At 41.5% G+C, this 12290-nt stretch overlaps 1 protein-coding gene and 1 pseudogene across 1 annotated transcript in view; both read left to right on the top strand.

Moving 5' to 3' along the window:
- The window catches only part of LOC123521236 (OX-2 membrane glycoprotein-like), a 23623-nt gene extending 14333 nt beyond the window's left edge, over nt 1–9290 (top strand). Inside the window, exons 2-4 of the mRNA XM_045286150.1 lie at nt 5288–5578; nt 8089–8427; nt 8983–9290. Coding sequence (XP_045142085.1) covers nt 5497–5578; nt 8089–8427; nt 8983–9290 — 729 coding nt within the window. The 5' untranslated portion in view covers nt 5288–5496. The remainder of the gene's footprint in view (nt 1–5287; nt 5579–8088; nt 8428–8982) is intronic.
- LOC115868065 lies at nt 3362–3543 on the top strand (annotated as a pseudogene).
- Nucleotides 9291–12290: the final 3000 nt, after the last annotated feature.

The raw sequence follows: 12290 nt of genomic DNA on the forward strand, positions 1-12290 counted from the left end.
GCTATATCTTTTGATAGCCGGGCACCATCAGCTTTCTTCACCACATTTGCTTATTCACCCACTTTGTCTTCAGCGGTTGTGTCAGGAAGGTAAGCATCATAGAATGAGGCTGCTTTCTTAATGTTGTTGTTGCTGAACTCATTCTAGCTGTCCTCCTGGGGAACTGCTACTCCACAAAGCTTTTCCTCCCACAATTCCCGCCCGTCGGGATTATTGGCTTTCCAGGCACACAGGCAGTCTGACTCTCCAGACTGTTGAACCGGATTCATCTTGGTTTGAGATTTTATTTAATCTTCTTAGTGTTATTGTAATGTTCCTAAGTGGCCTTTGTCTGGTGTGTCCCATCCAGCACTTCATGAGTCCCATCAGTGTATGTGTTCCATGTTTCTCGTGCCTTTGGTCTAAGTACAGCAGTCATTTGATTACTGACAGTCCTTCATCCTTCCTCCTCTCAGAAGACTCCTCTTCAATAGTATTGACATGCTCTGAGGAGTGACTGAGTGAGGGGATGGAAAAGCTTTGCGAATAAACAAAAAGTGAACTTGGAGAGTCTGAAGATAATAGGAGTGGTTAAGGGGTTGATCCACTATCTAAATATTTTTTAGTGATCTAGGAATTACTTGTTCAATACGTAGCACTTATAAAGCATACATTATAAATAATGATATCATTCTTGAGAGAAATTATGGACTCAGGTATGCCTCACTTAATGTCCACTATTCACTCTGTGAAACATGTGGTTTATGTCATTTGAGTGTTTGCAAGCACCTGTGTGTATGTGATGGTTGTGGGTCAAGCTGAATTGGCCCTTCTGTGAGGCGTGGTCAGCTCCCACTGGAGACACCTTACAAAAGGACTTGGTGTGGTCCAGCCTATTTCACTAGGTCTTCGCTGCTCAGCCAGCTACAGAGCAGGCCACTTTCTGTGAAGAAATTACCTTGGAGGGCATTGTGTCGGCCAAGCAGCCCTAGAAGACCCCAGGCAGGATTGGGTTTGGAGGAACACACGTTTCCATTGGTGTTCTACAGAATTCCTGAGAACAAAAAGTAGGAATTAGTGGGAGCTGAGGGGAATGAGGGCTTGGAATTTGGGTCAGAATCTCCATTGCCACCGAGTAGGTAGCTTCCTGGCCACATAAAGTGGCTGGGCAGAGGTGGTGCTCCGACCTCAAGACCACAGTGTGGCCTCCCATCACTGAAGACCATACATGCCACAGCCCAGTCGGTGTGTTTGGATGTTGCCTGGACTTTAAGGGTTTCATAAGTATATTATTTATTAGTCCTGGGTGTTTAGAACTCCTTGATGGCAGTATTTTTTGTGTGTTTTTTCCCAGGAGGTTATTTGTTTGGTACTGTATTGCTCTATCTGCAATCTGAGATAATTCATGTACTTGCAGAAGGTCACATTTTATACTCAGTGAGGAAGGTAATATGACACACAGATTTGTTCCAATAATAGCTCACACATGCAACCCCTGGCTGCCAGTGGATTGACATGAGCTCTCTAAATCTCTCCGGTGGCTTAAATATGTGAATCATATCCATACTGAAATGAAGGGATTCAAACAGCTGTGGCTGTCACCTGTCTTACAGAGCAGCACGTGGAAGAAGATAAATGTCTTAGGAGATAAAATACTGAGGGAAAATTAAAATCTCCATACTGTCCCTGTACTTCCATCTCAGCGGGACTGATCCAAAGTGTCCCCTACTCACCGTGCTTGAGAGCACCCCACGCTGTGCTGTGCAGCCTGAAAGAGTGAGTGCACCACGGGTCCTTAGGGAAAAAAGATCTGTCCCTGGCAGAGCTCCGCCCACGGCCATCAAGTGCACGGTGACTCCTGGCCACTCAGTAGGAGAGGGCGCTGTGTCAACCTGGTGGGCAGTAGGCCACATAGGGCACCTGAGGTAAGTTTTTGTGGCAACGATGCTCTGAAATAAAATGAAAATTGAAAAAACTTATGAAGAAAATCGCGCTTACCCTAAGCCTAAGCTTTTCTTCATGCAATTTTTTCTATTTTCATTTTATTTCACACTACCACGAGCCACCAAAATTTACCCCAGGGCTTCATGTGGCCTGCAGGCCACCAGTGTGACACCCCTGGGATAGAGTAGCACTGTGCCTTGGGGTGTCTGAGAATAACACTTTGCAAAGCCAGCAGCCTCCAGCTTTCTCTTTTGGAAACGCGGGTGGGGTTGCAGCTCTCCACCCAGTTGTGAGCTGCCCGTTGCTGAGCCCACAGCACACACAGGGCCCCCTTGTTCGAGGTCCAAACCCAGACCAGAAGATTGTAGTAGGAAAATAGAAAAGACTTAAGGAGGTAGATATTTTACTGACCTCTTTTTTGTTGTTTTTAAAAACCTATGCAAAACCTCACTGCCACAGACAGGACCGTATTGGACAGGGTAGAGCTATTCCTGTGGCTTTCCCAGACCCTAACTCTTCATGGGAGTAGAAGGCTCTGTCTTTCTCCCACCGAGAGGCTGCTGGTTTCCAACTCTTGACCTTTAGGATAACAGCTGAACTCCTAACCAGTATGCAACCAGAGCTACAAGAAGTCTGGAATCTGCTGAAATAGAATCAGTTCCAGTAGTGCAAGTTGAAGGGAAAGGTCAGTAGGAAAGGCCAGGTCTTTGCAGATGAGATTGCTCAAAGATCTCATTTGACTCTGGATACAGATAATAAATGAAGCTTTGCTTTCATTTAAGGTGACTAGTATTTAAATTATATAAATGGGAGAGAGTAATAGAAACTCTGCTTTTGTCAGAAATGTGCGTGCTATTTGCGAGCTCCCTTTGTAGTTCCCCACTGCTCTGAGGTCACTGCCTCCTTTAAAGAATTCCCCCTCCCAGCCCCCAATTGCTTCCTCTTCTGCCCACAAGTAAAGGTCCGTTATAAATGTTGTTCTAAACAGCTGAGGAACTCCACACCTGGCATCCGCTCCAGGGGCTGTAAGCTGCACAGCCTCCTGACTGGGTGGGGCCATGTTGGGCTGCTGTCTCCTGGGCAGTCATACACAGGGCCACTGCCAAGATCCTCAGATTGCACTCTCTGCCCCTAAAATAGACAAGGTTGAAGTCTCTCAGTGCCTGAGCCTAGTAATGGAGATGAAGACGCTGGTGAGCAGATTTGAGGAGTGGGTGGGGGTGGAGGGGCAACAATCTCCTGCTGTGATCCTCTAGTGGAGGGAGAGACCTGCTAGATTCTCTGAGTGTGGCTTTCAATTTTTATTCAGTGTTTATTCATGTAGGACTTATTCTTTTAAAACAGAGAGGCTAGTACAATTATCTGTCTGTATGTCTCAGAGTGGTAAAATGATTTTCCCTCTCTCACAAACCTAGTATATATAATATATATAAATATAAGCTTTGTGCAGTAGCAATATTGTAACCAGTGAGGTTTATCTGAGGCATGATTATTGCTAATTGAAAACTTTTTCCCAATTTTATATATATATATACATGTACATATATATATGGCAAATATATTTTGAGGCATTGACCTCAGCTACCATCAACAGGCAGCCTCCCTGTGTACAGACCAATGTACTTGTTTTCAGGCAGTAAAACCTTCAGTTACTCTCCATAGACTAGAGGGAAAACCTGTACAAAATAAAAGTACTCCTATCTGCATATATCATAGCAAGGCTCTCCTCCTCATTTCCTTTGCTTCAATCAGCGTGCTTTTGTTTATGAGATGTTGCTTCCTGATATGTCACACAACGAGATAATCTCCTAGCATGCTTTTACATCCTCACTTTCCTTAAAATACAGATTTTATTACAAGACTAAGATCCAACGCATTCTTGTTTCCTCTTTACAGGTTTTGCTGGAGCCTAGATTTCCATCATGGTAAATAGATGATGGATGGACGGACGGACGGATGGATGCATGGATGGATGGATGCATGGATGGATGGATGGCTAGATAGGGAAGTAATTAAGGAGAACTAGGATGCTATTATCTCCCTCAATATTTGTCTTATCTGAAAGAGTGTGGATATTCACAGCAGAGTCTGAGGGAACATTTATATCACATTTATGACTTTCTGAAAAATGGACCTTAACCCATTAGGAGCCTTTGCTAGGTCCCCAGTGACTCTTTAAAGCTCTAACATGTGGGCAGGGCTTCCATGCAAACAAAGAGTTAGTGGCTAGGTTTTCCCTTCAGTAAAATATCCTGTCCCTCAAACCACAGTAGTGCTATTAAATGGCTCAGAGGAGGGAGGCTGCTAGGCATCTTTTCCTAAAACTTCTTTATTTGAGAAAAACTCTCCCTCTGAGGTGATAATAGGATCAGTTCCTTTTCCTTTTGGGAACCGATTTTACTCTCTCTCTCTCTCTCTCTCATTATCAAAGATAAGAGCTCTCAAGCAGGTCTTCACGTCTTGAGCCATGAGGTGAAAAGGTGATTGGTCCTTAAGGGGGAAGGAGAAGAAAGTCTTCCAGCAACTAGAGCAGCGTGGAGATGACTATGTGGTAGATATCCCAACATCCATGGCGACAGGGGCTTTCCTTCCACTGGGACAGGCGCTTGGGAGACATTTGAGAGGGAAATATCATATCTCACAGGAATTTATGATTGAGCGTAGCTCTGAAAGACTCTGGATCATGATCACTTCTAACCTGTACAGCAGGACACACACTCCTCAGACAGTAATCATGTCAATAGGAATGGTGGAAATACAAGGGGAATTCTATCACACGGATTGCATGAGGGTATGCTTTGACCTGACGGAGAATGAGCACAGATCTTTTAGGAATCCAGCAGAAAGAAGGTGTTCTAGAGAAGCTTCTAGGAAGAAGATATCTAGAAGTTGTTACTTTGTATTTATGAAATGCTACAGACTAGTAGCCAGATTAGGGGATATAGGTGGGCAAAGTACATTAATTATCAATGGCCTACATTGATCGCTTCTCTGCATTTAAAATACATTGAGCAGATGACTTTAAAAGAAGAGCACAATCATATACGTCCATTTGTTTCCATTTTAATGTGAATCATACTGCATTTGGAAGTGTTTAATGCTTTTACAGAAAAGTCAACTTTAATTTTTAGACTTCAGTTATTGCAGGAGAGGTTTATTATGAGTAAAACACCAAAAAAACATGTTTTGGAAACTTAGCATCAATTCTTAGACAGTAATCTTTTCAGTTCACCATACTAAATATGCATAACCTAGTTTGATGATGATTATCTGCATAGGTATGCATAAGCCCAAAGGATTGGGATAGAGGTAGTAAGATCCCAAAGATGAACTAATTCACTTTATTGGTTTTTGTTTTTACAAGCTGGGAGGTAAATTCTCAGAGCGTGTGAATCATGGTGTGAGAGCTAAGAACAAGAGAGAGACCCAAGAATCCAACCAGAATTAGAAGTTGAGCACAGAAGATAGCAAATGTTCAGCTATTATTTACCCACCCAGGACCTAAGTTAATAATTCAATGTGGGAAATGCAACTTCTTCATCGGGAGAAGAAATACTCCAAGTGTTAGTGAAGATGCTCTCATCAAATTTCATGGAATTCTCACTGCACTTTGTTCTTCAGCCCCTCCTGCTCTGCATGTGCATACAAGGATCTGGTAAGTTCATTTATTTATTTTCCTCTCAGGTGCATTCACCTAAATTTGGGAACATGGGGCAAATAGACTAATGGCTATTATCTGCATTGTGTTCAGACTTTGATACAGAGATTGTAACAAGGGCATGAGTCAAATGAATAACTGTGAGGGGGTTCAGGGACCAGCAGGGCTGCCTTCTGTTGGGTAGAACATCCCTGTGAGCAGAAATTGACTATACACCTAACAACTACAAGTTTTCAATGGCATCTGTAACTTTGTTCTTTGATCTCTCACTTGGCATATAGTTAACATTTCTCAAGCTCACACAATACTTCATAAAACAAATCAGACAGAGAAGGATCCTTTGGATCAGAAGGGTCATACACGCTCAATGACCTGCTCACAGGCTTTTATTACTTACAGAAATCATGAGGGTGAGATAAATGGAGTAGGACTTATCAAGAACCAAGTTCACACAAAAGTCTCCCTATGAGCGGAAAAAAGTTTCAACCACTCCTGTGCAAGCCCCTGAAAACATTGGGTGCATGGTAAAGAAGGGGACTCGGTGCTGAAGTCTGGATATCATAAACCGAGGGGTGGATTTGCGGGATTCCAAGGGAAAAGCAGAACACCCCTTGTCTGACGACCCTGTTAGGAGGGGGCATCGTTTGCTCAGCTCCACTCTGCAAATTCAGAAAAAGTATTTCTTCCCCTCTAGCTACAAGATTAATTTTATAGGCCTACACTTTCTGATTAATGATAAAATACCAAGAGATCCCTTCCCAAAGGGCACATTCTTTGATGTTACGATAATTACGATCTAATGGGGTTGACCTTGTGCATGGAGGGCATGAGCCAGAGATGGAGAAAGTCGCTGTGAGCTCAGAAGGGCAGGGTGACTTTGGGGATGAGAAATGACTGCGAGGGAGAGAGACCCAATTGCCAACCTCCTTATCAAAAACATTCTGATAGCAAATGAGAGAAATCAAATCAAATGACTTAAATGGGAATTTTAGAGACAGACCATTCTCCCAACACACTGAAATGACAAATAATCCTAGATATGGCTGTGGACCCTCTAAAAACTCCCTCATCTGACAAATTCAATTCACTCTGGTTGCCCTCGGTTTTATTATTTTATTATGCCTTTAAAATATGATTATGTTATCATGCCTTTTTTTGCGCTTATCAGTGCAACTGTTTATCTCCTAAAAATTATTCTATCTAAATATAGCATTTTTAAATGTTTTAATTTTTTTCAATGATGGTTTTAAAAAAGAACTTGTTATTGTGACTTAGGTGAGGATTTATCTTACAGTGTTCACTTATGCTTTGTATATTGTGACAATTTGAATGTGCATGTAAAAAAAAATATATATATATATATATTATTCGTGCACCCACACACAAGCATGCATTGACTTATTTTAAATTTCACTTTAAATTCTTATTAGGGAATAACCTACTTAGATGCCATTCTTCATTGCATATAGTTTCACCCAAGTATGAAATGGAAGTCTTGTGAAATATGTAAGTCACTGAGTCCACATTGAAACAATGGCCAGTCTTGATGCACTATCATAGATAATATGATGGCATCTATGGTCTTGAAGAAGAAACTTAGATAATTCTTGGCTACTGTGGTAGTTACATAATCTGTTGTCTATTTGAGACTTAAGAGTGAAGGGGTGGAGTTTAGCCTGTCAATCAGATCACAGCTTGGTGAGCGCATTTGGAGACATGAAAGAGACAGATACTTCATTGGAGGCAGGACACATGCTCACTCCCTGGGGGACATTGCAACTGACAAGACACATGGAGCTGCACTACTACCCTGAGTTGAAGGTGCCATGTGGAGACCCTGCCAGCACTAAGATTCTTACACTGCCACTGGATCTACAAGACTTTTCACCAACTAGCCTCTGATCTTCCTGAATCTGGCTTCATTTCATGTGTTGAGTGAGTCTGAAGAGGAATTTATAGATGGGTTTCAGACATATGGGCTAATCACAGACTTATTAACTGATGATCTGGACTGGGCTGGGATGTTTTCTCAATATTCAATTGCTCTCATATATAAATCTCTTTCTTATACACATATGAGTATCTATGAATATGTTTCACTAGTGCACCCAGACAGACACAGCTATTATGTGTAAACTATTATATCTTATATTTATCATTTTATTATGTCTATAATCAGCAACTCCTTCATTTGCATTTTTAATCATATTCTAAATTATTATCTACTAAAATAATGTTTTATGAACAATAATTTTCCTGACTGGTTGATTTGTATTCCAATTAACTCATTCAATAAATATTTCTTGATTAACTTGTATGCTAGAAGTAATTTTAGAGACAAAGTATTCATTGCCAATAAATATTAAGGAGTTTGCTTTATATTGGGGAATAAAAGAAATAAATTATATTTATTACACACCCAGAGAGAGAAATGATATGACATAGGTAAGTGCAGGTGAGTGTGAGAATTCATTTCTCTTTCTCACTACAACTTGTTTCTTTTCCAGATTCATTTTATAAGATAAAGAACAACGATCATGAAACTGCTGTACTGGGGGAAAACGTGACACTATTCTGCAATTTGACAACTCCTGAAGATGTTCTGCAAATTACTTGGCAAAAGATCCAAGATTCTTTGCCACAAAACATTGGCACTTACAGCAGGAAAAACGGGGCAAAGATCCTCCCACCATACCTGGATCGGCTGCACTGTGATGTCATTGAGCCCAAGGCCTCCTTCATCACTATCCGTGAAGTGACATTTGATGATGAAGCCTGCTACAGATGTCTGTTTAATATGTTTCCACATGGCAGCCACGGAGCACAAATCTGCCTTCATATCATAAGTATGTGCGTTTTCTGGAGGGGAAGATGGCTGGGAGGAAAACGGTGGAGATGTGGTCTTTTAATTACGGAGTCCAAAGAAAGAACGTTAGAGGGTAAAAGACTTATAGAAGTCTGATAGAGCAAATCCTCCATCATACGGAATAAAAATGCTTTGTGATTTGTCTCGTGTGACACAGCGTGGACCTGGGCAAAGGACTGGGCTAGGTCACTTGTCCACTTTTCTAACTTCTTTACACTGTACAACATACACTTCAATCCCATGGGTAAGATTCATAGAGATTCAAGGATGTTTTACTACAGATATGGAGAAGGGGGCGGGGGCCAGAAGTTATACGTATGTTGAGATACCAATCGTTCCTGTCAAATGGAAGGTTCTATTGATTGGAGAGGAATTGTGAGTTTTGAGAAAACATGAGAAGAGGTCTTTGAGAGGGATGTGTGTCAGCACTGTGGCTTCATATAGAAATTTCCAGAAACCCATCATTAACACAATGAGAATCTATCATGACGTTTTTTTACATTTAACCTCATATGTCCATTCTTTGTCCCCTCAGCTGTGTCTGAATTAAAAATTGATCTCCAGTCTGATCCCGACTCTGAAGGTGTTCTCAGGGCTACCTGCTCAGCTGTGGGAAAGCCTGCCCCACAAATATCCCTTTTCCCCTCACAAGTCCTGGTGAACCCACCTGAGGAACACCGCGCTCTGAATCCAGATGGCACCGTGACTGTCACTAAAACGAGCAACATCTCTTTGGAGGCTGCTGCGTCTCTAGGAGTCCACCACCTGATTGTACACATGGATCATCCTTTACGGCCTGAAGATAAGATTGTTCCTCTGCCAGCGAAAGATGAACGTAAGTAGAAGTGATCATGTAACAGGGAACAACATGCATCTTTCTTCAAATGCTTTAGCAGAAATGGTAATATGGGACATGCTTTTAAAACACTAACCAACGTAATTCGTACACATGGTTAAGTGATCCAAGGAAGAAATTTCTGAAACCAGGCTTATTCCCTAGAATATAGTTTTATTTAAATGGAAAATTCTGCTTTATATGCTTTGTGCTATATTTCAACCACAACCACATCAGTGACCATGAAGGTCGTTTACAGCACGATGCCCCCCCCTCCCTCCATTCCTCACTGTACAGTAGGTCCCAAGGACAGACATGAGAAGTCATCTCTCAGTTTTACACTGGCTCCTCTGAAAGGGATGTTTCTTCCACTTTGAAAGTAATGTCCCAGGTGCCTGCGGATGATCGCTTTGCCTTTGTTCTTCTCAGATTTCATTATGCTGGGCCTACGTGTTGTATATTTGTACTAATTGAGCTTCTTCAACCTATGCCTAATCACTGTCTTTCATTGTTTTTAGGGAATTTTGGGGTAATAGCCTGTGTTTGCCTGGATTGTCTGGAGAAATAAAACCAGGGACACTCATATATGTATCAGAAAGAGCTTTATCTAAAGAAGTAATTTCATATCAAGAAGGCATCGCAGTCTAGTTCAACTTACGTCCGTGGGTTCAGTGCTGGCTGGAGCCCTCTGTAGACGAGTGGCACTGCAGGCTGATGATGCAGGAAGGTGAAGAGAGGCGCAGGAACAGCACATGCCCATGGGTGCAAAGTTATATGGATCTAAGGTTTGTGGAAACAGGCAGGGTGCTAGCAGCTCTCAGCCCCATGTGGGGATACTCCTGGAGGCAGGCAGAAAGAGGATGGATCAGAGAGAGAAGGCAGTTCCCAGTTTCTCCCTGATGAGAAAGCCACACCCCAAAGGAGGCATCAGCAGGTTGGATTATACCCATAGACTTTATAGATTTTCAAGTTCTCATAAAATTTAACTGTCACCCACTCTTTAAACACTGATAGCTGGATAACCATCTGCTGTCCTAAGTTCTGTGTTTGGGTGTGGAAATGCATGCTTGGACTGACACACTGAGTGACTATCTCCCCCAGAGTTCTTGTCCTCAGAACCCTGGGGCTCTGCAGCCTCTGCACTGGCCTCTCTGCAGGTGCATTGTGCTTTGTGCATCTATGAGGCACAGCTTCGTCCAGCTCTTATCCCACCTGACACTCTCTATCTTATTTTCAACTTCAGTACATTTGCTTAGAAATCTCTTACCCGCCCCCCAAAGTTATTCTTCTTTGGTTTGTTGCTATGCATCCATTCTTTTATTTGTTTAGAGCATTTCAATGAAGTATAATTTAATGTTTAGTATACTTTTTAATTGTCTTTAGTATAATTTTAATGAATAGAAAGAAATATATTTACTCTCCCTCTCTCTTAAAACTGAAGTCCCTGAAAACTTAAATCATTCAGTGTTTTTTCCCTGATCAATTCCACTGAATCATGAAATTGAACTTTGCAAGAGATATGCTGAATCCCTGAGCCTTGTACCTGTTCCTGAACCCTGTTTGAAAAGAGGGTTTTCCCTGTATGACGTCAATGAGCCTAGAAAGGAGCAGAATGGATCGTAGGCCAAGTCACTTCAGGGTTACAAAGATATCAGAATAGACACACACACACACACACACACACACACACACACGGTAAAGCAGATATGAGCCAAAGATGCAAAGATTTCCCGGGCTTGCAATGAAGGGGCTGACTTCACCACAGCCTTGATTTTGAATTTTAACCTGGATAACTTTGAGAAAGTAAAATTCTGATTTTCAAATCCACTCACTTGTGATCTTTGTGATGCAGTAGCCCTAGAAAACTAAGACATTCGAGTAGCACCTGCTTACTGGATAAAACTCAATCAGTGTTTTTAGTTCAATTAATCCCTCAATTGACATTGAGATATAAATGTTAATAAAGGAATAATTTGTCCATTGAGAAAATGATTCTCCTTTCCATGGTTTTCTGAAAAATATTAGGGGTATAAATGCCAGGTCTTTAGAGGTATTTTTCTGAGTGTTATATTGTTGCTGCCTACAGAGATATGTTGACGGTTTTGTAATCTATCTTGTGTGTTGCTACAAAAGGCTCAGTGAGACAATAAAACCGGTCCTAAATAATGTCTGGGCATGCACACAAATGGCACAAAGTTCTTCAAAGAATATGTACTCATTTTCCTAATAGTTCTGGGAATGAGAATCACCAAACAAGGGTGTTTCTTCACCTTAAATGGCCATGGAGAATTCTAGGTAACACATTTTCAAAGTCCAAGAAATTACTAAGAGCAGATGGATGACAGCTGTCTAAAAAACTTGACGTAACAAATATCAACAAAATAAATGTACATCTTGCTGGGAACAACAGACCTAAGAATGAAAAATACGTATTGGCTGTGCTATTTAATGGAAATGCAAATGTATAAACGTCTGCCCATAAAGGATACAGATTTCATTTCTCTTTTCCGTATTGTGTATTCTGTATGAAATCCTACGCAACAAAACATCTGCCAACACAACTTCCACGTTGACAACTCAGTGACCTTGATTCTATATCCCATGTGCCACCATTATTCCTAAATCCTTTCTAACATCCAACCAAATCGAGTGACCTTCCCCCCCCCAAACTTGCCATTATTGCATGTACCTACCCTTGCAACTTTGAATAATCTTTCCTTGTTATGTATTTTTTAACTTACTTGAAATCATATGGAGACTGTCCTTTTAACTTTGATCACTGGCTCCTATGGTCATTCTGTGTCCTTAGGGGACCCATCAAACTCCTTTCCCCAGGGCCTGCACCATTGCGTATTCCCTCCAGCGATGGAGGAGGGTGCACTTGTCTGTAACCTGGACTTAATTTGCTGTTTTGCTTCTTTTTCTTTAAAGTGTTTATGATCACGAGTATTCTAATAGTTCTCATAGGGTGATGTGATAACTCACTTTGGCCTGATTTCCAGAATTTT

This window comes from Echinops telfairi, unplaced genomic scaffold (genome assembly GCF_000313985.2).
Source record: "Echinops telfairi isolate 266 unplaced genomic scaffold, ASM31398v2 ScPeMD7_6;HRSCAF=24_0, whole genome shotgun sequence".
Lineage (NCBI taxonomy): Eukaryota > Metazoa > Chordata > Mammalia > Afrosoricida > Tenrecidae > Echinops > Echinops telfairi.